The sequence below is a fragment of the Gossypium raimondii genome, chromosome 8, assembly GCF_025698545.1.
Source record: "Gossypium raimondii isolate GPD5lz chromosome 8, ASM2569854v1, whole genome shotgun sequence".
In the NCBI taxonomy this organism is placed as follows: Eukaryota; Viridiplantae; Streptophyta; class Magnoliopsida; order Malvales; family Malvaceae; genus Gossypium; species Gossypium raimondii.
Genome location: NC_068572.1, coordinates 59,898,758 through 59,924,141, shown reverse-complemented (window position 1 = coordinate 59,924,141; position 25,384 = coordinate 59,898,758). Strand labels below are relative to the sequence as shown.

Here is a 25,384-nt window from a genome sequence, read left to right as displayed (position 1 = left end):
ATTCGACTTGAATGTGAGTGTCAAATATGAATATATACCCGACATAACTATGTTGATGTTTTTAAAGTTTGTTCAGGATGATAAAGTTTCTTCATAACTATGTTCATATGTTCGTAAAAAATTGTCTATTTGATGTAAAGATTATAGTGGTAATTATAATGAAATTTTTATAATAAAAATAATGAAAATAAAATATTTTAAACATTTGATTAAAGTGAGTTGTTTTTAAGCCATAGATTTATATTAGGAAAGGGTAAATAAATTGTTGCAACTTATTTTTTAGATATTGAATTTAAAATAATAAAATATTTATAGATTTTGAATGTAGTAAAATAAAATAAAATAATGGTTTTGAAAAATCATAATTATTTAGTAGAATTTTATTTTTATTTAGGGCAAAGTTCAAACAACAAACACGATTAGCACGACTTAAACTTAGGCCACACTTGAGACGGTGAACACCTTTGACCATCAGGCCACCACATGGGGTTTTAAATAAGTTTTCCACTTTGCATAAGCAGAAATTTGAATACAGGACCAAAAAGTAAGCTAAAAATAAATAAATTTTAAATTAGTGAAAAACAATGTAATACATCAATAAAAAAAGTAAAATTTTAAAAAGCATATGATATTTTTAACATTGTAATTAGAATCATTTAAAATTTAATTTGATAAACTCAAATTTAAGCTTAAATTTAACTTAATCAATTTGATATAATTAAAATCTAAAATGATTGAATAAGTAACATGAAATTATTTACTTGATTTTTAAAATCGAGCTTCAAACTTGCAATTAAAACAACTTAAACTCGAAACAATCTGAATTTAAAATAGTTTGAATCGAGCTAACTCTAAATCTAAAATAATACAAATCTAGATTGACTTAAAATAATCAATTTAAAATAATGAAACTCAAAATTAATCTAGAAGGATTTAAGAAAAGTTTCGATCTTATAAAATAAAATAACATAATTATTTTAAAATTTAACCAAAATATTGTCATAATTTTATAAAATTGCTAGATATATAATCCTTAAATTTAAAATGGTCCTCCCAAAAAAACATTTAGTTCAAAAATGCCCCCACTATTTCAAAACTTTTCTTTAACACCCTTTGCTCCCATGCAAGTTGAGCATCTCGTCCACATTTTTCATGCACGGCGGTTGCGTCGACCCTTTGCAGTTTCCACCCAACCTCTTCCCTCAGCCGCCGTATCTTCCCCAGCTGTGAATCTATCAACTTTAAGGTGTTCTTTTTTGTTTCTTCGATACAATTAGCTAAGATTTTCGCTTTCGTCGCTTCATCCACGTTGGAGTCCTTCTCCACCGTGAAATAGGCTTCCAGTTCCGGTAACCCAATAGCTCGTCTTATTCCTCGACCGTAATCGGCGCCGGCGACGAACATTTCTCGTACCTCGTCGAGGAGTCCGGCCGCCACCATCTGGTCGACCCGTTCCTTAGCCCGTTTGTGCAAAACGGGTAAAGAAACGTCGACCCAAATGAAACAGCATTCAAAACGTCGACTGAAGTTCGGGTCATCCACGAGGTGTTCGACGTAAGAGTTGGACCCGCCGGCGACGATAGGGACTTTGCCGTTGCTTAAAACCGATTCGATGGCTTCCTTGCCGTGACGACGGAAGTCGTCGGCGGAGAAATCTTGGTCAGGGTCGTCGACGATGCCGAGCAAGTGATGGGGGATGCCTCTGGTTTCTTCGTTTGTGACTTTGTTGGTTACGATATCGAGTCCTTTGTAAACTTGAATCTTGTCGGAATTGATGATTTCGCCGTTGAAATGAACGGCGAGGTCGACGGAAAGTTTGGATTTTCCGGTGGCCGTCGCTCCCACAACGAAAATGACTTTGCTCTTATTGGTCTTCTGGTTTTCGGTGGAGTAGCCGTTCACAATGGTGTTGATTGTCATACTGTTTCTGCCAAAAAAAGAACCAATAAGAATATTGTTAATTATTAAATTGTTCAAAAAATTAATTATTAAAATAAAAAATTAGGAAAAATATATTTTTCATCTGAGTTTATTTAAAATATTTTGATAATTTAAAATCATAAAATATTTATGCATGAATGATGCATGAACCCAACTCAAATCTCACATTAGAAAAAATAAAAAAAATTAACTTAAAAGTCTATTTAACTTTTTGTTTGAACCGATATACAATCCGTTTTCGGTTCAACCGATTCGACCAATCGATCCGTTTAAACTTGATGCATAAAAGCTAAAATTTAACCAAATTTACACGTCATATTAAGAAAGAGAAATCCACATTTGCCCCCAACAAAATTTTGCAATATTTGTATAAATGTAGATGAAAAAGAAAAGGGAAAAAGAGGGTAAGGAAGACTGACATTGGTGGATTTGGTGAAAAAGAAGAAATAGAATAGATATGGAGAAAATGGAAGTGTATAAATAGGGGTTGCTAAAATGGTTAATGTATGGCAACTAAGAATGTACCATAAAAGCATTATTTTTAAAAGGAAACATTTCTTAAGCAGGCATAATCATTTAATTGAAATAAAAATGCCACACAAAATTGAGGTTGTAACTACCTTTTATTATTGATATTTACCAAATATGGGTTTTTTGGGATTTTGTTATTTATCGTGAGTCGGATTTTATCATTCAATAATTTTACGATGATTTTGTCCTATAAATCTGTTCTTTTATATATTAATAAAGATAATCTTTTGATTGATTCGATAGTAGTACAATAATATTATTCAATCTAACTGTTGAAACTATTAAAATTTTAATAATACAAAATATATGAAAGTGTATAAAACTAATATAAGTAAACTCCTTTGAAAAATAAATCCACTACAATAAAACTAAATTTAATTTTACTGATAACGTTTTAAATGATTTAATATAGGTTAATAGGGTTCAGTACCAATAAGGGCCCATTTTTGAAATTATTTATGGAAATGGGCCGTTTTTAAAAATAATAATGGGTATGAACCGAAAACTTAAAAACTCGTTGACATGGGAGCGTTTTACTAAAAAGCGTTGACAAGGACTCGTTTTTGGCCGTGTTTTCCCTAACGGTCACCTCCAACGGCCGTTTAAAAATTTGACCGTTGGGCCTCCAACGGTTAGGAAAAAAAAGAGAGTATAACTCCCCTCCCCAAACCCATTTTTTCATACCAAATTTTATTATTCTTCCAAATTTCTCAAAAAAGCTCTCATAGCTCTCTAAATTTTTTATTTTTGTCTGAATTATTGTTTTTTTATATAATTTCTAAGAAATTTGATCGTGTTAGCAATGGCTCGACAATTAATTTGTCTCAATGATAAACATATCTCCATCGACCAAATGCAATGGTAAGGGTTAATTTTATTTTTTAATATTATTTAATTTTTATAATTTAATTAATATTTTTAATAATTTTTTTATAATAGCATGTAGATCGAGTGTTACAACGTTTTATTCGTAATCTACTTGGTCATCCATCACCGTTGATTGAAAATTACTTGAGGGAAGCCGGTTTTTGGCATGTGGCCAATATAGGCCGAGGGTGCAAGTTGGACCCAAAACTCATCAGCGTGTTTGTGGAGAGGTGGAGACCTGAGACGCACATATTCCATCTTTCATGTGGGGAGTGTACCATCACTTTGGAGGACGTGCAATTACAGTTAGGGTTATCGGTGGATGGATCCGTACTCACCGGGTTCGCTCAATCTGCTGATTGGGGAGCCATATGTTATGATCTTTTGGGTGCGATTCCGGATAATATTTACGGATGTCAGATTGATATGAGCTAGTTACAAGAGACATTCCCGGTGCGGGGGATGATTCGATTGAAGTAAAAAGAGTACGATACGCTCGGACGTACATCCTTCAGATCATCAGAGGTTATCTGATGCCGGACAAGTCACGAAACCTCGTACATCTGAGGTGGCTGCTAAAACTCATCGATTTTAAAGCATCTAGAGAGCTCAGTTGGGGGTCTGTCGTGTTGGCGACATTATATCGGGAGATGTGTCGGGCGACGCAACCAAATAAAATCAAAATTGGAGGTTGCCTTGCACTGCTACAATCATGGGTTTGGTTTCGCTTTCCATTTTTACGTCCTCGAGTGAACCACCTGTATACATTCCCACTCGTAACAAGGTAAAATTTATATTAGATTTCACAATTATTAAATAGATTTAAAATAAAATATTATGCTAAAATTTTATTTAAATAGGTGGAACCATTCCCCGAGTTATAGGGGAATACCTACCGCTCTTAAAGATATACGGCTTCTATTAGACCAACGGTCGGAAGCGCATGTAAGCATTTATTTCATTTTGAACTATATATACATAACATAGTCGATTTCGTATTTAGTATTATATATATAACTAATATTTTTATCACGTCCATATAGCTTCAATGGATACCATACGAGGATTCGGCAATTCGGGCAGTAATTCCAGATGAATTCTTACAGAATCCGAACATTTGGCACGTTAGGGTCCCACTGGTTAGTTACGCTACCGTTGAGATGCACCAAACGGATAGAGTGTTGCGGCAATTTGGATTTCGACAACTGATTCTCATAGCACCTGAGGTGCTTGATGATGAGCACAAAATTGACTTACGACGACGGGATACACATTGGTCGCTCTTCCACTCGAAATATATAGAAATATGGGAAAATCGGTACGATAATATACCTACTCGTGTACCGATTATCGTTCCGGAGTCAGCGTGCGATCCAGATTACATGCCATGGTTTAGGATCCATGGCAAGCCATATTTGCTCTCGGAAGATGAGAGGCGTCGGCAAATCTATGCCAAAAGGGAACGACGGGGCCCTTTAAATCCAAGGACAAGGGGTGGCGAGGCGGGCCTATCAACAGCGCCCACGCAATCATCGGCTCCAACGGAGCAAGCGACGATGCCTACACCACAGCCCCTCCAGATTATGCTAAGTGCGTATTCTAACCCTTATATGTATCCTTTTTCCACTCCTATGCCAAGTTGGAATGTATGGCCCTGTGCATCTCATTTCCCGATGACTCCAACTCAATCGACGATATATACGCCATCATCGCAGGAGGGACTGCACGAGGCACCGTTAGGGAGCTCAACTCATTTCCAATACCCAGCACCATGGGTGATGCAAACACCTACGGGATCTTTATTCGATCAAGGTGGGTCATCTTCCCAACGCCCACAATCAGAAGCTGATCCTGAACAACCACAACCCTAGCCGAAAGCTGAACCAAGAAAGAATTAGTGTGTAACCGTCGACCACCCCCATGTGGCACTAATTCCGACCGATACATGCATTGATTATTTTTATATTGTTTCATTTAATAAATAGTTCTTTTGAATATTTTTATACAAATTATTTTTATATTGTTTCATTTAATAAATAGTTCTTTTGAATATTTTTATACAAATTACTTTTATATTGTTTCATTTAACAAAATAGAAGTTCTTTTAAATTATCAGTAAAAAAAAAATCCAACTAGCAAGAATAAAAAATGAGAGTAACACAATTTGAATCCATTTTATACGAGTATTTGACTAGAACTTTAATCATCCCCGTTCAAATCAATACTCACACTAACCTTATTAATTTGCTGTCTGACAGTGACACAAAGCAACCACATAGCAAAATGGTGATTCAAAATTTTACTTGCACAAGTATAATTATATTGTAAAATAATTGTAAATATTCCTAGACAGAGTAACAATTTCCATTGAACATTGTAGAGTAACCAGCTTTGTTAATATACACAATGGAGGAATTCACTCTTGTCTAACTTTCATCAGCTTTACACTAACAAAACAAATATTACAACATCTGGGTTTTAATTTCCCATTGGTAACACATGGCTTTTACAAGCAAGCCATTTATGGCTTTTACAAACATCTGGCTGTCACTGCCCCTCATGATGATGATGATGTAGTACCTGAAGAGATTAAATCAAGTCATTTATGGCACCGATATTATTTTTCTCATTGACAAGCTCTGATTTAATGCCATGCCATTCATATAAAGCAAGGGAAGGGGTTCCAAGTTCCAACCTGTGTGATAATGATTAGATCGATGATGCACCCAGCGACGAATATCCGGCAGCTCTCATCTCCTTGAGAGTTTCTGATAGCCAGTCTAGTCCTTCATACAGGCCATCTCCTCGAAGCGCGCAAGTACCTTGTATGTGCCATTTCCGATTCTTTATATCGAATAGACCTAGTCCCTCCGATACCTCCATTGGGGTCATGGCACCTTTCTGGAAGGAGGAACACAAGATCAGATAAGTGGAAAAGGCATACTTCATCGATAAAGCTTCGGTTTATGCACAATGAAGCTAAAAGGCAGTAATAGTTTATTCGTTTCAACCAGAAAGCTCAAAACATGAAAATTTTAACCAGAACCTGATAACTAAGTTACTCTGGTTCTTTTTCTTCTACTTTATATATAATATTAATTACATGAATTAGATGTATATTTGGACATAAGCATGGGATATAGCACCTCCTAAGGACCTACCAATAAAAGGAAAAAACTTAATAAACTTTTTTGGGATACGTATCCGTATTCAACACTCACACCAAAATCTGAGTAACAGTCTAACAGCAACATGCCAACATCTATGTGTTATAAATTCATCCGCCAAAAGCAACATTTAGTAATGATTAGTTCAGGGAAGCAAAGCACCCATACTGCAACTTCATATGCTTTATCCATTATTATGCCTCGCATGATCGATTTAAGGGAATTACAGTTTTCATACAATGATGAAAATGAGGCCTTCTTCAAGAAGCAGAACAAGGCGAAACATGTCAATCTAAGGGCCTTGGAGCTAAGGATTACATTCTATTCAGACAAATTCTTAATGTTTGGCGCACTGCTAATGAGGCATCGCATTATGTTACTCGAAAACCAATAACACGAAACAAAACAATGAAATGAATGAAGTCATCGAAAATGCAGCTATAGACGACAGTTCTCACTGACCACAAGAAAATGGAGGATCTATGCAAACAACAGCAGAACCTATTTTTCGAAACTAAAATATCCTTGACATTGGTACTTCCAGCAACTAAAAAAATGCATGTGTTCTCAGTAGTTCAAGCAAATACTGCATGCATTTTGCTATATACAGAAAAAAAGACGGGTCTCAAACAGCTAACTGAATCATACCAAGTCCTGCTTGTTGGCGAACACCAAGATGATAGCATTGCTCATAAATGGATCATTGATTATGGCCTGGAAAAAAAATTATTAAGAACTGAAAAGAGACTATGTTAAAACCTAAATGGCTAACAAGTTTGTGCTTGTTCTAAATTTACAACCTGAAATTCCTGTTTAGCTTGGCGAATCCTCTCTCGGTCCAAGGAATCAACAACGTAGATCTACAGAGACAAATATAGTAGAGAGAGAGAGGATTTTCATTACCGGTCCATCTGTGTCGTTAAAGGGAGAAAACTTCTTTTTTTCCTTTGAGAAAGTTAATTATTACCAGTCCATCCGTGTTGTTGAAGTAGTGCCTCCAGAGTGGCCTTAGTTTCTCTTGTCCACCAACATCCCAAACCGTGAACATCACATTCTTATATTGAACTTTCTCGACATTGAAACCTGGACAAGACAACACACAAGAACTCAGTCGTTATATCAACTTGTCCATCCAACTCAACTGATATACACACTGAAATAGATTTCACACAACCACTTTGTTCGAATAGCAGCTCCTCCGTGGACAAACGAAACAGAAAACCATCAAAATATGGGAGCCTCAATCATGTAAATCAACCATATCTAAAACCAAGTTGCCTACCAATAGTGGGAACAGTTGATAAAACTTCTCCAATGTGTAGCTTATATAATATAGTTGTTTTGCCAGCTGCGTCGAGGCCTAGCATCACAACCTATATCAGCTCAAGAGAAAGTACAAGTAAGGACGGAGAATATAAAGCGGAAAAAAAAGAAAACAATTGTGATATAAAAAGACATGAGAAATATGCTAATCCGTAAGTCAGATAGGAGAAAACACTATACTAATTTAACAACAATGCACTGGTTTGCATGCTAGATTCATATGGAAAACGGACTGCTAATATAAAATGTTCTGCTTATGCATTATCTATCGTACATGCTTATTAGAAACAGAACCTGTATCAAAGTTGTACACAAAGGTACATATATTTTGAGCCTTGCCTAGGGAGAAGAAAACAATGGAGTGTTACTTTTATCCGATGTTTTCGGAACCAGACCGATGGTCGAACCAGTTAAGCCACTGGTTCCCACTCCGACCACTAGCCCAGTTTCAGTTAAATAAAGGTTAAAATATGCCATAAGTCCTTATACTCTTCACAATTTAGAAATTTAGTCCCTCTATTTTTCAGATTTCAAAATTCAGGTCCTACAGTAAAGCTGTTAAATTTTGCAATGAACCTGAATTTAATAAAATATTTTTAACATTGTTAACAACTAGACTTGAATTTTGTAATTTGAAAAGGGACTAAATTCCTACAAATAAAACTACAAGGACTAAATTCCAATTTTCAAAGAGCTTCGGGACATATGGCATATTTTAACCTTAAATAAATTATTAAAAAAATCATTAAAAATTTCAAAAAATTTATAAAACCTGGTTCAACAGCTAGCTCAACCGATTTTTCCAGTCTAACTGGATTTTTTTTTCCAGTTTGGGTTATTTATTCGGATCATTTTTTGCAATGATCATGTTCGGGTTTGACTTTTTATGATCAAATCGAATCAGGTTTATCTGCAGGTTGATCAGATCAGATTTTAGGGTTGGGAGTCAAAATTTCCAGGTCCATTCCAGCTAAAACAAGCTATAATAAATAGTTACAATACAATATATTTGGGATTATCTTCCTTTCTATCAACAACATTATAAATGTAAATACTTGCAGAATTCAACTAAAATTTATGATCTTCCTTTCTATCAGCAACACTATAAATGTAAATACTGGCAGAATTCAACTAAAATTTATGATCTTCCTTTCTATCAAGATCATTATAAATGTAAATACTTGCAGAATTCAAATAAAATTTATGATCTTCCTTTCAAACTACAATTAACAGTAACAAATTTCTTCAGTTCTACATTAACTATAAACCGGAAAATTCAGATTTTTTTTTAAACGAACAATTACCAAAAGAATCAGTTCAAAAAAAAAAACTAAAACAAAGAAAAAGAATTAAACAGATAAAAAAAAGAAGAAGTACCCTCATCTCTGTGTTACCGAAAAAGGTATCGAAGAGCTTGCGAAAAGCTTGACCCATGCTTCTTTTAAGCTTCGATTTTTTTTTTCTACCTTCAAAAAACAATTTTTTTTTCTTTTACTTCTGTTTTTGATTTTTTGTTTCTCTCTGTGATGAGAAAACTTGGAAATTTAGATTGATCAAAGAGAGAAATTTATAGAAGGAAAAAAAAAATTTGGCTGCTGTCTTTTTTTTCTTTTTTTTTTTTTCCCGAAGATCAGATTTTTAAATACAGAAATATAAGGGGAGTTTCTTTTTTAAGAGAGAAAAGGTCGCGTTTATTTGCCGAATGGGTTCTGTCTATGGGCCGGGGTACCCCCGGAGCCGTTCGGGCCAAACCGGATTATGAAATCCTGGTTTTGGCAGTTGCACTACTCTAATATTGTTTAAAATGGTAAATTGCATCAAAGGTCATTAAACTATTAGTAATCTTATATTTTGGTCACTTAACTTTAAAAAGTTACAAAATGACCTCTGAATTTTTCGAAAGTTTTCATTTAAATTATTTGGCTGTTAAAATCATTATTGTATAGCCTTCTCTTATCACACCATCCGTGCTAACCAATAGCTCTCATTCTCATTCTCAATCTCCTCTTTTACAGTTAAGTTATTAAAGAGGTTTGAACATCATGAATCTACAAAATAAATTTAAATTTTGTGGAGTTGAGTGATCGAAATGTAAACTTATTAATAGTTCAGTAGCTTACTCTTTAAAAAATTTAAACGAAAAAAACTTAAATACTAAAACAAATTTGGTAAAATAATTAAAATCAATCAAACTCTTAATTAGAAATGGTAATCAATTGAACATTCAAAAGTTAAATCTCTGAAATATAATTTCTGTTGAAGCCTCTAAAAGTGTGATTGGATAAAGAAATTTAAAATGTTAATATTTTAGAATTCATTGATACAAAATGTTAGCATTTGCAATTATTTTGTTGGATGAATAATTATTTTAAGAATATTTACAAATTAAAAAATAAATAGTATAAAAATATTCAATATAAATATTATTAGATTTGTATAAAATTATACATATTTTAATAAATTAAAATTAAAGTATATATCATATTTACGAGGAAGTTTGATAAACCACATCTTTCTTGGTGAAAATTGAAAAGAAATTTGAGTTACTTAAATCCTTCTTGAAATTCCTTCATAAATTTTGAAAATTTTCATTATTTTTAATCAAGTAAATTCATTTTAGATACACTCTAAGGACGTGACAGGTGACATGAATAATAATGTTTAATTATTTTTATGAAAGTTTAATTGATTTTTTAATTATTTAAACTTTAAAATTATTAAAATATTATTAGCAACAGATTATGAGTTCAAGTACACTAAAACACATTAGCTTGTATTTAAGGGTTGAGATGAGATATTAATATTAATACAATTCATTAACCCCTATTCAGTGTAATAAGGACTAGAAATCTCATTTTTTCACATCCTTCTTTTCCACCCCACGCAGTGAACCAAGAAATCTCTTTCCCAAAATACAAAGTTGCTATGTTTTTTTTCTCCTTTCAATATGATGCTCACTCTCTTACTCAGTTCGACTTGAAATTTCTTTAATTTTATAATTTTTGATTGCTTTGATGATGATTTATTGTGATTTTTGAAGAAAAAAAATGTCCGAATCAAGCTCATGCCTTCGGAAGCAAATCTTCTCTTCCTTTAACTCTACACCGAACTAGCTTTGCTCAATTTCTTAAATTTGGGTCTGCCAATTTATCTATAAAATTGAATCTGAAATTATTTCCCTGTTTTATAAAACATGTATAAGGTTTTTTTTAAAAGAACATACAAAGCCTTCTGTTAACTCAACACTGAAACCACGTAATGATGGAATTCAACTTAAATCAACTCAAAAAAGAAAAAAGATAATATTCTGCACAACTTTCAGAGGTTAGTGTTCCCCTTTTAACCTGGTATGAAACTAACATTACTTCAAAACCAGTCATCTAAACGGTACAAATATCAAGCTGTAGCTATGGAACTTCTATAATACGACTCAGGATCGGATATAGAGAGATATATAGATCCCTACCTAAATGTTCTACACCTTTCTAGTTGACATACATGCAGCATCTCTAGCAACCCCACTTGTGAGCAATGGCAACTTCGTGACTCACCATTTTTGATAAAGGAGAGATGAGTAACAATGGGCAACAAATGGTGCATCTGTTTATATTCCGGGATACGGGCACAACCTTAACTCCCATGTCAAAACTTAAGAACTTGGCTAAGGCAAAATTAGGCCACGTCTAAGAGTCCAACATCTCGTCTTGTATTTCGTTTGGGGCTATGAGACCTGGGATTGAAAGCATCCGTTGCCGCTCTTTTTCCCTCTGTACAGCAGCCTCTTCCGCATAGAGATCTTTATTGTCCTGCAGAAAATACAGCTAAAACAATCAGCTCGTTCATTGAAGCAAACCACAGAAAACTCCACCATTGATAGCATAGATCTGTCTACGAGCTTGTAAGCTAAGAAGGTTTGTTCATTTTCCTATTTCTAAGCTTTTACCTGAGCTGAAAATTCTTTTGATTGCACAAGAAAATCCCGTATGTGATTCTTAAATGTTGGCAAATCATTTCTCGAGTCAAATAGTCCATTCACTAATTGAGTGACCTGAAATCCGCATAGATCAGATTATATCAACTCGATAGATAAAAGAATTATCTGAACCAATTATTTACCTCGGCTGCAGTCATGTTGGGGAATGATGTAGTAAGAAGTTTTATTGTGTATTCACGAACAAACATTTCATTATTTGGATACTGAAATGGAACCGTAGCAGCATCCCACAAGGGCTCAGTCAATAAACCATTCTCAACCTGAGAACAATTTGTTAAGTAAGATAAAACTGATCCAAAGTTGGAGAAATCGAGGCAAAGTAAGATACTTAACCAGGCAGAACAGCTGCTGTAAAATCAAGACATGCAACTTGAAGCCAGGTTTGTGAAATGTGTCTGTCAAGACGGCAAATATTTCTTGCTCAATTGTCAAAAAGTATGTTCGATAGAACTGGTTACAAAATTCAGAAGCCTGCCAAGTTACCAAAACCGAAAACTCAACACCTGGCTCATAAATCAACACGGTAATCAAATATGCAAAAAGTACAACATTGTCAAACCTGAAAGTTTCTCAGCATCTCCAATAGAAGATTTAAACCAGTTTCTGCAATATTCCTCTCTGTATGCCGAAATGCCCAAATGATTGAATCCATAACCAGCTTTAGTTGCTGATGCAAATGCATGAAAAACAAAAACCAGTAATTAACAATTAACATGAAACTCTTTCAAAAGCTTAGACCGAAAAAGAACTTTAAAGAATTATTTCAAGCTTTTAATTATAGGACAGCTATAATTTGATCACCAAAAAGAAGAAATCATTACTAACCTGACTTGACAACTGAATAAGTGCAGGGAAACAATGAGTAGCGATGGCACGAAGCAATGAAAAGAACTTGAGGCGATGTTCCGGGTAATCTTCAAAATTTTTGGTTATCATCTGCAGGCCATGGCAACAATAAATAATAGGCAAAGCAGCTTAAGAAAAACCTGTGTTATTCCGATTCTTCATTTTCCCAAAAGCATCCATTTCCCACACTATTCAGACATGGGAACAAGGATACAATCTTCCAAATGTAGAAGAGAACTTGAAAAGAAAATTAAGCATACCCATTTCGGACACATACGGGTATCCGACACTCACCCCGAGTCCTAGTAACACATGAACAAACTATAACATTTCAGCTTCAACGGATCATCAGCATCAGACTTTCAGCAAAAATATTATCAAATAATGCCTTTATGGCATGTTAAATGTCAGCGCCTAATTCACATGGTAAGAATCCAGAATTTATCATATCTCAAGGAAATGTGAAAACAATCAAGAAAAATTCCACCATTAGATATAACAGACCATAACTTCTGTGGGACCTTCAGTCTGCTTAGTGGCATGCATGCAGCATTTTAGCACTCATTCTTGACATGCTTGCTCCAGTAATTTCTCATGACTTAATACACAGTATCAGAATTCCTTTTAGGGCGCTTTTCCATTTAGTACCACATCCTAAGCTCTTCCTCCTTTCAATAACATGCATAAAATAAATATATAAATAAAACTCACCTCCAGCGTGCACTGGAAAACAGCTTCAAATATACGGGGAACATCATCTATCATTGCAGCTTTGTACCTTCATGCATAAATAACAGGACCAAAATTACAAGAAATGCAAAGATTTGATACTAAAAATGACAACCACCAACGATGCTAACAAGAAACGGAAATACTATATGCCAGTACCAGTGTGATAAACAGAAGGTCAATGTTGCTATGTTTTGCATAGATACAATGTTGCACTTAGCCTTAAAACAATTAAATATGCAATGGCTTGAAGAATTGTAGACAAAGGTCAGAGCATATGGGAATGAAGCACCAATTTAAAACAAATAAATAAAATAAAACTATTTGGACTAACAAGGAAAAGATAGCTGCTTCAGAGGCAACAGTCTTAGCAAAATTAATGTGCAAAGATAAAAAGTGCTTCCCATACCTCTTTTCATCTGGGCCTTATAATTAAATAAGAAAAACAGACATAAATAAGCACTAATCAACAAATACCAAATACATCCTAACCTTTACATCTGAAGGATCAAGAAGTGCTCCATTTATTCAAGAAGTTTCTGATTAGTGTTAAAAATCACATTATTGAAAATGGAATACTGTATTAAATGGTTATCATACTTGTTTATTATTGTAGCAAAAAGTGATAAAACTTCAGACTCTCTAGCATCTGGCATATTCCTAGCATAATCACCAAGAACTGGATCCATCATTGGGGGCACAAATTGTTTCCCAATTTGCGGTTGATCTTCTGCCTTGTCTAAAAATGTCTCAATGAGCTTAAGAGTCTCCCTCTTAACAGATCTGCCTCATAAAGCATAATAAATAAATGAGAGACTATTGGATGAAACAAACAAAGAAAAGGATGTCTGTAAAAATTGATCTCACCGTAGAAGTTTCACATAGGATGTTTTTGAAGCAAAGGGTACACCTTCTGCAATACTGCTTGATATAAGCTCACTGTACATTCTGTCCAATTTATTGCAGAACCATAAACTACTCATGTTAGCAAAAAAGACAGTTTACAGAATTTCCATGCTCAATTTTGCAATTTGAACAAATGAAATTTACCTGTACACATTGAGCATGTCCAGGAATATTAAAGAAATCTGAGATAAGAAATATGTTCCAAGAGAACTGGCCACACTAGTATTTGTCTGCAAGGTGAAGACTCATTCTAAGCCTCACAAAATCCCAATAAGCATTGAATTATAACCACAGGATGCATACATCACAAATATCAAGTCTGCAAGGAAAGAATAGCTCTAATCCACCACCTAAGAATCCATCAACAGATGCATGGGCATAAATAATTAATTTATCATAGCAATTGAGAATCCTCCCCTCCACATAAATGATAAGCTTTTGAGCCAACTACCTTTTTAATTTCTATTTTTTATTTTGTCAATACAATAGAACCAGATTAAAGTAAACATGCTTATTTTACGGAGTAAGGCAGATACCTGCCAACCATGTGAAAAAATAATATGTTCCATAAAAGTTCAACAAAAGAAATAAAAAATACACACTTTATATTAGAATAAGAATACCTGCAGTATGTTCAGCACAGTTCTTATCACATCCTGATCTTTAAGGAAGTCAACACTTTGACGTGCCTGCCCTATAATTTCACCCCATTTCTGCATAACAAGCAGCATCTTCAGAATAAAACTACCAGCACAACCTCACCACATTTGCATGCAATGACAGACACATGCACATATTCGAGCAAACAAGAAAAGGTAACCTTAAGTCTATCAATAACAAACCTGGTTGGGAAGTGCCATCAGTCTCTGCAAGTATTCATCCCTCTTATGGGGATCAGATTCTGCTTGAATCATATGACCAACCTAAAATTTAAAATTAAGAAAAACACAAAAAGGAAAATTGAGCTCATTCAGCAACAGATTAGACATGCAAAGATCTGGATAGTAGAGGCATTGGAAAGAGACATACAGATTCATAAAAGGAATGAATCTGATGAGGCTCTAGATCAGCAACTGTTGTTGCAAGAGCAGATAGAAGTTCAGAAACAAATGGTTCATTTTCTCCGACCTGAATTAACAAGATACAGTTCATCAATATAACAGGTTCCGACATGCGCGCATGCACGTGAACACATAAGATATTATAACCATAAGAGGCAAACGCCGAAGTAGATGATACCTGAACAATCACAAACTTTCGCTTGCATTTCTGAACAATTTTCAAGAATGTGTCACAGGCCATATCCTGACACAGCCAGCTTGTTATATTAGGACATTATAGTATGAATAACAGCCATAATATTGTCTCATCATCATCAGAAGCAAAGTCATAACGTAATGAGATGATCATTAACGAAATTAGATAAAAGGCAATTTTGAACTTGTTGGTATACTTTCAATTACACTTTGCAAAGCACCATAATAAACAAAAAAAATATACTACAATGACAAGCACATCGGTGATGTTAAGCATACAAATGTTTTCACCATAGAACTATTGGATCAAAAATTTCAAAAGATGAAAGTTGTTCCGTTTTACAATTAGTTTACCTGTAATCCAGGATGTGTCTCATGCATGAACTCAAACAGCTTATTGACAACAGTTTTCAGGAACTTCTTTTCGCCATAGAATTATTTGATCAAACATTTCAGAAGATAAAAATAATTTGTTTTTAGTTTACCTGAACTCCAGGATGTGTTTCATGCATGAACTCAAACAGCTTATTCACAACAGTTTTCAGGAACTTCCAGTGAGCCCTTAAAAACCTTGGATACTGTCCAACAACATACCTGGAATAAAACCAATAACAAACATTAAATGAATACAAGCAATTTTAAAATATAACAAGAAGAAAACAAGCAGCAAATAAGTTCCTTCAGGATCCCAAATTCACCAATAAGCACATGGCATACTGAAGATGACCAAAAATAGTCATGCCATCCATATAAAACCCAGGTTTTAAAAGACAAGTAGATGCTTGAAAAGGTATAGATTCCAGAGAGAAATCAACAGGACAGTCTACAGATACCCTTGAAATTATATATCTTACATTATGTTACTAGCAATAACAGCTTTATTGTCTTTCCCTTTAGTGATTTCACACAAATTCAGCAAATCACGAATGACCATCACCAAAAACCTATTTTCCTGCCATGAACACCAAAAATTTTAACATATATCAGAATTATGCATACAAGGAGGGAACAGCAACTGATTCAAGTAAATGCATGTCACTGATCACATTGTGTCTAATGGTCAACATTTCTTGGTGTAAAGGATACCTGCTCTTCCATCATGGAACCAGAAATAGATCCTATTGCCCAACATAATGTGTTCAAATTGTTCCAAGTCCAATCCTCACCACTCAATTGCTTGCTCAATTTCTTTAGCATCTGCATTACATAGACAACAAAACAAATCCAAATTTAATTGAATAATTTAACATCTGCAATGAACTTCAAAAAAGAATAAATAATAGAAAATAGCTAATAAATAAGATTCCTGGAGGGTAAACTAAGCTCCAAGACTAAACTACAGTGGAATCCTTCATTCTCCCTAGGTTCTCAAAATTGGAGAGATGGCTTCTTTTTTATCTGATGCACAACGGGGAAGACTGCAGCGCGAAAAAATTTTACATTCCTTGCTCAGGCTCAAATCAAGCCAACCCACTAACCCATTTCACTATTTTTAAAAAGTAAATATATTAAAAGATATTTTATATTAGTATTTATATATTTTTATAGGTATATTTAGATAAAATAATGTTTATTATTATTCATTTGAGCAGGGTCAGCATGAATTCATAAATACCTTATCAAAGGCCTCACCCATATGGGTCAGGCAGGTAGCCTGGACCTTTACAGGTCTATATTGTCTTTTGTTTTTGTTTTTTTTTTTTTATAGAATCCATATTGTTGTTTAGGGAAGAGAAAAAAAAGTTTCATTTTGATTCATGACCAAATACATTCCAAGCTTCAGGAGAATTAGGTCGGAAAGCAGTACATAACATCATTTAACTTTATGAAAACAGAAAATTTAAATGTCTCAGAGTACTATACCTGCTTTTCAGTATCCTCGTGATCTAGGTGAGACAAATAGATCAAAGTCTCCCTCATGATCTGCAATATTTAACTTCATTAACAACAGAATACGGGAAGAGAAAAACTAAATTTTCACATATATAAGATAATAACAAACACACAAGCTAATACTGTAAAAGCTGTTGGCATAAAGCTTTGACGTGTTTGCTCTACATATCAACTCCAACATATTGTTCTGAAGATAGAAGAGTTCCATTTACAGGCATCTTTATACAAGATAAAAGCACCTAGTAGATATCTTTACAGGTGAAGTATACAAATCATTGCAAGAAGAAAAAAAAAACCTTTCTTAAGATACAAGATAAAAGCACCTAGTACATATCTTTACAGGTGAAGTATACAAATCATTGCAAGAAGAAAAAAAAACCTTTCTTAAGAAGAAAGCCACAAACTATCATTCAATCCAGTTGGCCACAATCAGCCAGCACCATTTTAGGGGAGTAAAAGATTAAGCACTTGTAAATGGGAATTAGATTTCATGAAAGTTAGTCATCTAGATTAAGCATCACAGGCTACATTTGAGATCTATCACCTTATATTGAACAAGAACATCATTATCTTTCATTGTCTCTCGAACAATGTTGCCATTTTCATCTTCAACTATCAGAACCTCCTCAGGCTTAGCCATACGACAGATCATAAGCATTCTTAACTTTGACATTGTACCAGCATAAAGTCGGCGTCGTTGCAGAAGCTGGGCACAAAGGCCATCAACAATACCAGGAAGCAAAGGCACCTGTCAGACTCAATTCATTAACAAGAAATGACTGACCCTTCTGCAGTAATCAGATACTAGCAGAGTGCTGTCTAGAATTAACAATAACAATTTCATATCAATCTCCACAGAAGATAGAAAAGATTTACAGAGAGAGAGAGGCCTTATCTAACAAGTCATCCATCTAAACATGCAAAAATATGTAGTCCAACATGATTTTTTTCTTTCACTTCCTAATATATATCATTGCTGGATTTGACACCAATTATGTCTAGCTGGCATACTCTAAGACAGAAACCAGAGAAGAAAAGGAGAAAGATGCCACCAAAAAGGTGGCAAAAAGAAGAGTTACAAGGCGCAATGCACATGACTTGATAACACTTGCGCTATAATGAAGATTTGCAGTACTTTTTCTGAATTCCCAATACTTCATAATAAATGAAAAGGTAACATAAATAATCTGGGTACCTGCAGTCCCATCATGTTTGCAGTTACAGCAGGATTGTCCATGTTATGATGTGAGTCAAATAGCTCCAAGATCAAGGAGTTCCAATAGTCTAAGCAAACCTATTTAACCAGAAGATCAGCAAAATAATACTTTAGAAACCAAGTTCCAAAAGGTTTAAAACAGAACAAGCAGATACAACAAAATTTACAAATAAAGGATATTGAATTGCCATGATACCTTAAAGACCTCTGTGTCATCCACATAAGATATGTTGATAAGATATTCCAGACCCATTAACAGCGCAGAAATATTTTCTTGTGAAGACTCTAGCACCCGAATGTGAAACTAAAAACATAGAATAATTTTAATAACACAATTTATCAAAAAATCAACTGCAACTAGTTCAAAACATTTTAAGCTTGATCAATCCAATATTTAACATATGATTAATCCCAAAAGAAAACAGCCAATCTTAAAAATCATCCAATTAGAATTACAATATTTGTATCATTCTTTGCATCAAAATGCATATAGGCACCCATAAACCAACTCAGGCACAGAAATTGGTGGGTGCTAAACTATTACCACTGATCAACCATATTTCGCCTTATGACAAAAAGGAGCCTCGTTCATTTTATAGGCAGCTTACCTTGTAGAATGAAGTGAAGAACAGTGCCAAATTCTGAATGAATGCCTGGTGTAAAAACATTAAAACAATAATTAGAGGGGAGGGGGGAAAGGAATTCATTAGACAAATTTCAGGTGTACCTAAATGTATACCTGTTCCTCACCGCTTCCATGTGCATAAGCCTCAGGGATGTTTGTAGTTGGTGGCAAAATAGTCTAAAAACACCCCAGAAAGTACCCACATATTAACCAGTGAACAAAGGGAAAAAGAGAAAAAACAAGATGAAGAAAAGCAACATCAAATCTATATATCAACTTAACAAAAAAAATTTAAAATCTGGAATTTAAGCTCTAAGTGCAAATCTCAATGAACTTATAAAGCACAAGCTGACACACCTGCAGCTGGACCATGAATATATTGTACATCTTAACATACTGCACATTATAATAGTCCCCAAAGTTTAGGGATGCAACCTGCAATAAACCAAAATATAAAATAAAGCTCCACCCTCTTAGAGTGACAACAATATAACTTTATTCATTTAAGAAAATCTTATTAAACAATACCTCTGTTAAACATTGGAGTGTGAGATTCCGAGATGATGGCACAGGGAAAAACTTTAGGAGAGTTTCCAACTGTAAGATATGTAAATACAGCATGAGAGGAGAAACAAATGACAATAAAAAATAAGAACAACTTCATCAAAAGAGTAGCACGCGTGACATACTGACAGCTAAGTCATTTGAGAATCCAGAATTACTAACCAAAGTTGATTCAAAAATATAGCCCAGAGGAATCCAGGAAAGAAACGCGTGCAAGGTGGATAGTGTAGCCCGTATAAGCTCTATTCTCTGAGAAGCTGATAGCACGTATAAGCATAACTCATGAATGAGTTGAAACTCACTGTAGAAAACAAATACAACACTTAGAAAAATGGATTGCACAAAAAATAAACCATGCTTGGAAGAATAAGACTATCATCAGCGAGACCTTGAATTGCTTAATACAGACCAGCAAGGTGAATACAAGAATGGATAATAGAATCTTAAGGAGAGACCTTCAGGCTTCAACCTACTTTTTTTTTCTACCAACAATAATGACATTCACAAGAGTAGAGTTCATTTAACAATTTTTACATGTAGATTAGAAAATATATATCAGGATATACAGCTTAGAGGGAGAAGACAAGCTTGATATTTAGAGGGCAGGGGGGTCATTTTGGCCCTGTTCATTTTCAAACCAGTTTTACACTTAAAATTGACATCCACGAAAGTAAATTCCTAATACTTCAAAAAAAAAAAAAAAACAATTGTTTCACCTGTTCAGTGATTGTTTAAGCTCTTTGATTTTCTGTTGAGTCATTTCACCTCTTGAGAAATCAAAAACTTCTTCGCTTAGAAGCTAACCACAGAAAAGCTCATATTACCATCCAGATTCTGCAACCAGTTTTACCAAGAAAAAATCCTAATACAAAACTTACTTTCAGTATTGCCATACAATTTTCGCATATTGTTTCACTAGTTTTCGCAGCTGCAACAAGATCAGGAATGAAGCTTTGCCACCTAGCAGGCCAATCATGCTTTAAGATCTATACATCCAGTACGCATATATTGTTTTAGACAGCATTTAGACTAAAAGGTTAATATTTGTGAAGCCTTAAAATGAGAAATTCGTAGAAACACGTCAGTAGGGTAACCATGAAGAATATGGAAAGAATACTTTGATGTCATAACTAGTAAACATTGTCATTGGTAAAAGAATTAAAAGGGCAGTCGGATAAAGCCCCGACAGAGGACCTCCTAATTTGTTACAAACTCAATGAAATCTAAAACAAGCTTGTCTTCTTTTAAGAAGTATATTTTTGTGAGGCAGATAAGTTATACCTGAACCAGTATGATATTAAGCTTGTTGACATACAGCCTTTCTGCTCGGAAGGAGGCCTCATTACTTGACAACTAGAGCAGGGCATTTCAGAATGATAACACAAAGAGAGAAGAATTAAAATGGGACGAAAGGTACAAATTTTTCAGATTCCTCAGTCCTAAAAAGAAATAGCAATTAAGAAATATTTTACCTGGACAATGACTTCAGAAATGTAATTTTTCATTCCATCTCGCTGCTCAACAGGCAACACATTCCACCTATACTTGATAACACCTTCAAGAACCTGTAGGCAAAGCACAAGAAAAGCTCCCCAAAATCATCACTAATTTGCAATACTCTAGTCATTTGTTAGAAAAAGTTCTTGCAACCTATCAATCAACTAGCCAACTACAAGAGCAAGAGCAAACTATAGGTACAAGCACCACCAGACAACATATGGATGTCAACTAGAGCTCCCTTGGGCCAGTTTGATGTACTTGTTATTATAGATCATAGAGAAAATAGTCGTTTTGACTGACCTGCAAGGCAAAGAACTTGGTATTCAGGCTCTTTGTCTGCTGCAGGATGTGCACAACTTGAAGCCACATATCTGGATTATTTTGCAGATATCGTAAGATCTGATCTGCAGTTGCTCTCTGTGAAGTTATGCAGAATTAAGGAAAAAATTGTCAACAAATAATGGGAAGACCAAGCCAGAACATAACTATAGGTGAATGAAGCATGTCACATATGAAAAATACAACGGGACGTAAAATTCCAGAAATATGTTAGTAGAAACCATCTGACAAACCATTCACTTTTATCAATAGTGCAACCAAAAAGACTGATAATGTTTGAGCAACAAGGTGGAATAAGAAGTATACCGAAATGTAAATGAGATGCTAGACTTAGGATTCTTGGGCTAGACTTGGGACTTTTCTTTACCTCTGTTTTGAGAGGGTATCGAATAGACTTAAGGTTATTAATTTGTTAGGAAACATTAATATTTAAAGGTCTTTTGCTCAAAAAACCAGGGTACCACATAAACAACTTTGATCGAAAAGAACATTTAACTACTAAGTTTAACTTCAAAAAGGTTGCCGAAAACATTTAACACACAACAGAAAATTTAACTGCAGAACAAAGTTTTGATACGACCACTTGCCAGTTTCTAGAAAAATGTTTATCACCACTATGAAATCTTAAGACTTAACAGAACTTGCTTATACCTAGAATTTATCATGGTCAGCAACCTACAGAATTAAGGTCATAGCCAGTCAGCTCTTTCTACAAAGCATGAACAAGTAGCAACCAAATTAAAAAATGCATCCAACTACAAAGAACCCAAAGCAGAATTTCTTTTTGTAAAAAAAAAAAGCAAAAAGATGAATAAATCATATCAACTTGGCTCATTTGATATATAGCATAAAAGAGGAAAGAAAATAAATGATAAGAGAAAATGAAATAAATTAAACGAAATTCAACTTTTCTTTTGTTGTATAGTCCTGAAAAATTAAATGAGTTATCTATAAATTTAAAGCTCCTATCCATCAATGAACTAACAATAAACAACCCAATATTTGGTTTCATTTTTCTCCAACTCTATTAATATTCAGAGAGATTCAAAAGATTGGTCAAGGGAAGAGAAACATAAGAGACAAATCGTTTTCTTTTTTACTTCTATCATAGTTATATCAAACAGAAGGACTAAAACCCAAAATAAGGCCAAAAGCTTACCATGTCCTGAACTATAAATCATATCAGCTAAAAACCTTCAACCTTCATTTTTTCCAATAGTTGAACAAGAATTCTAACAAGTTTTCTTAGTTCTAATTTATATGTACATGTAAAATTCAAAATGGCCTAATTGAATGCCAATTTTTTACTTCTGCAATCATATGCCACTTCCCAAAAGCAAGGTTCATTCACTGAAAGCTCTCCCATCCCCACACTCTAGAGCACCACCGCATTTTCACACATAATCCGGAAAACCAGAAAGAAAATTAAAGTTCTCCCTATTAAACCCTAGAGATTCGAAAAAAAATCCTCCACACTTCCCGGAACTTATCTCCAATTTGAAGTAAAATGCCCAGCTATATTAAACTCTATCAACCAAAATCTCCAACACTCTTCCTTTACTTTCTCGGAAACCAATCAGAAAACCAGTCTCAACTAAAAACACATTCAAACACTCATTTCCAGTCAAAGAGTGAAGCAATGGAAACAGAAAAAAGAAAGTAAATAGACAGAAAATATATTTTAAAAAAACGAACCTCTTCTTTAGATCCGGTGCCATAAAAAGCTGCAACGGTAGCATCAAGTAATGGTACATCAATCGGCTGACTCAAATCCTTAAGCCTGTCAGCCGCCATATTTTTTAAAAAATAGATAAATAGAATAAATGAACTCCCCTCTCTTTCTCTCGCACTTCACTTCCCCAAAAAACCAAATAAACCCCAACACTACGATCTCTTCCACCAGAAATGTCAACAAAAACCCTATAAACTGTACGTACCAAACCCTACAGCGATAAAAGTGACAACAAATAAAAACGAAAAAGAAAACGAGAGAATCTTCTAGAGAAAAAAAAAGAGAGGAGGGTTTTGGGTTTTGCTGAGAATGAAGGAAACAATTGAAGGAATGGTAAAAATTTATATGTGATTTTAGAGAGTGTGAATTGTTTGTTTTGTGAGAAAAAGGAGGGGGGGCAGCTTAAAATCGAAGCAGAAAGTAACGAGGGAGAGAACCAAGGGAGCGTTGAAGAATGTTTGAAACGTTATTTTTTCTTTATATTTTCGCTTTTGCCTTTTTTGCAGAAGGGTTAATATATCATTTAATACTTAAATTTAACTTTAATGTTCAATTTAATACCTGATTTTGTTTGCAATATTTTATTTAGTAAAAGATTATATGAAATGAAACACTACGTCATCTTGTATCCTTACTAATTATTTAATGTCATTTTAGAATCTTTTTTATGTTATTGACACATCATTTTAATAATTTTTAATCAACCCTAATTCGTGGTTTAGAGTCAAAAGTCTAATGTTCTAGGATCCTAGGTTCAAATTTAAAAATTACTAAAATGATGTGTCAATAACATGGAAAAATATGCTGAAATGACATTAAATAATTGGTAAGGATATAGGATGATGAGACACGGATTCCTAAGACAAATCAACTATATAATGAATATTTGACACAAGTGCTCTATTAAAAAACATAAGTACTTAATTGAAAAATAATTAAAATATCAAATTAAACATTGAAATTAAATTTGAGCATTTAATTAGGATAAAATTTTGAAATATAAAATTGAAAAGGGCCAAAGTAAAGATTAAAGTTAAACTTAGGTATCAATTTGAATTAAAAATAATTTAAGTACCGAACTGAATATTAAAACCAAAATTAAGGGTGAAATAGTATGTTAACCCTTTTTAAGAATGTGAAGAACGAGAGTGCAATACAATGGATTGTGGTTGGGTCCGGCTGAGAGTTGAAAAGTTTTTCTTTATTTTAATATTTTATTTCCATTCAATCTGGTTCGAGCTTATTTGACAATCCCCTTCGCTTTGCTCACATGCTAATCAATAGTAGAGGTGTCCACTGTCATTTAAATATGTTAAAATTTATTGAATTAACTCGATTAGTGTAAATATTATTATCAATATAAGAGGATATAAGTTCAAGTACGTTGAAAGATATTATAGAAATATAATCAAAATCTATAATGAGATTGTAAAAAAATATTAAAACTATTTTATAATTTAAAATTAAACAACATTAAAACTATATTTTTATTTAACATTTTATAATTTTAAAATATTTTTATTATTTAAATTTAATTCAAACCGCATGTGAAAATCTACAAAGGTGATTGAATTCAAATTATATTAATATCATTGAGTATCCAAGTTTTGTAACTGGGCTTTCATATATATTTATTATAACATGAAATAATAACTGAATGGTATGTAGCAAATAGATTTTATCCCCATTATTCTTAAGTCATATATCACGTGGTTTTTCACATGTTATTTGTACATTCGGGTGACAACGTATAATTTCATAATTTGGTAAGAAATCCACCTTTGAAGTTGAATTTTTCGACATTGATGAAAATCGGGTCATTACAACTTATAAGATAATGATTAGTTGTATTGTGCACTATTAGAAGTATCGATGTTATGGTTTGTTGTTTGAAATTTTTAATGTGATGTAATTTAATGGTGTGTTTGGTTCATATTATGTAACATTCCATATTG

The 25,384-nt window shown here is 33.8% G+C and overlaps 3 protein-coding genes across 5 annotated transcripts; all 3 read right to left on the bottom strand.

Annotated features, from left to right (window-relative positions):
* Window positions 1-1,060: 1,060 nt before the first annotated feature.
* Window positions 1,061-1,920, bottom strand: LOC105793475 (adenylate isopentenyltransferase 5, chloroplastic). Its single transcript, XM_012622382.2, has one exon. The coding sequence runs from the start codon at window positions 1,918-1,920 to the stop codon at window positions 1,066-1,068; it is 855 nt and encodes a 284-aa protein (XP_012477836.2). The 3' UTR covers window positions 1,061-1,065.
* Window positions 1,921-5,636: 3,716 nt separating this feature from the next.
* Window positions 5,637-9,466, bottom strand: LOC105792689 (uncharacterized). The gene is made up of 7 exons (XM_012621386.2): window positions 9,207-9,466; window positions 7,789-7,879; window positions 7,474-7,589; window positions 7,307-7,366; window positions 7,155-7,220; window positions 6,035-6,240; window positions 5,637-5,919 (listed from the first exon to the last, which is right to left on the bottom strand). Exons 1-6 carry the CDS (start codon window positions 9,261-9,263, stop codon window positions 6,049-6,051), a joined length of 582 nt encoding a protein of 193 aa, XP_012476840.1. The 5' UTR covers window positions 9,264-9,466; the 3' UTR covers window positions 5,637-5,919; window positions 6,035-6,048.
* A 1,622-nt stretch (window positions 9,467-11,088) lies between these two features.
* Window positions 11,089-23,867, bottom strand: LOC105792688 (protein EXPORTIN 1A). Of its 3 annotated transcripts, XM_012621385.2 has the most exons (32): window positions 23,393-23,858; window positions 21,659-21,775; window positions 21,331-21,423; window positions 21,140-21,211; window positions 20,737-20,844; window positions 20,575-20,657; window positions 20,021-20,159; window positions 19,823-19,891; window positions 19,652-19,729; window positions 19,409-19,471; window positions 19,278-19,322; window positions 18,866-18,973; window positions 18,649-18,747; window positions 17,998-18,201; window positions 17,424-17,483; window positions 16,647-16,757; window positions 16,415-16,512; window positions 16,046-16,154; window positions 15,544-15,609; window positions 15,334-15,432; window positions 15,147-15,227; window positions 14,928-15,017; window positions 14,449-14,534; window positions 14,266-14,346; window positions 13,999-14,181; window positions 13,381-13,447; window positions 12,649-12,759; window positions 12,383-12,490; window positions 12,157-12,294; window positions 11,946-12,083; window positions 11,773-11,877; window positions 11,089-11,635 (listed from the first exon to the last, which is right to left on the bottom strand). In XM_012621385.2, the coding sequence occupies exons 1-32, from the start codon at window positions 23,489-23,491 to the stop codon at window positions 11,513-11,515; spliced, it is 3,231 nt and encodes a 1,076-aa protein (XP_012476839.1). In that variant the 5' UTR covers window positions 23,492-23,858; the 3' UTR covers window positions 11,089-11,512. The 3 variants fall into 3 exon arrangements, with proteins under 3 accessions (XP_012476839.1, XP_052490491.1, XP_052490492.1); XM_052634531.1 differs by lacking the exon at window positions 23,393-23,858 and having other exon boundaries at window positions 20,737-20,818; window positions 21,659-21,715; XM_052634532.1 differs by lacking the exons at window positions 11,089-11,635; window positions 11,773-11,877; window positions 11,946-12,083; window positions 12,157-12,294; window positions 12,383-12,490 and adding an exon at window positions 12,930-12,971 and having other exon boundaries at window positions 23,393-23,867.
* Window positions 23,868-25,384: the final 1,517 nt, after the last annotated feature.

What these genes read in the sequence shown, in the direction of transcription:
- LOC105792688 (XM_012621385.2), bottom strand. Translation starts at nt 23,491, where the DNA reads ATGGCGGCTGACAGGCTTAAGGATTTGAGTCAGCCGATTGATGTACCA. An exon ending in TTTCTGAAGTCATTGTCCAG is followed by an intron (nt 21,212 to 21,330) that starts GTAAAATATTTC and finishes GCCCTGCTCTAG; the next exon opens with TTGTCAAGTAATGAGGCCTC. An exon ending in TATTCATGGTCCAGCTGCAG is followed by an intron (nt 19,472 to 19,651) that starts GTGTGTCAGCTT and finishes GGGTGTTTTTAG; the next exon opens with ACTATTTTGCCACCAACTAC.
- LOC105793475 (XM_012622382.2), bottom strand. Translation starts at nt 1,920, where the DNA reads ATGACAATCAACACCATTGTGAACGGCTACTCCACCGAAAACCAGAAG.
- LOC105792689 (XM_012621386.2), bottom strand. Translation starts at nt 9,263, where the DNA reads ATGGGTCAAGCTTTTCGCAAGCTCTTCGATACCTTTTTCGGTAACACA. An exon ending in TCAACAACACGGATGGACTG is followed by an intron (nt 7,367 to 7,473) that starts GTAATAATTAAC and finishes TTGTCTCTGTAG; the next exon opens with ATCTACGTTGTTGATTCCTT. An exon ending in AAGCTAAACAGGAATTTCAG is followed by an intron (nt 7,221 to 7,306) that starts GTTGTAAATTTA and finishes TTTTTTTTCCAG; the next exon opens with GCCATAATCAATGATCCATT.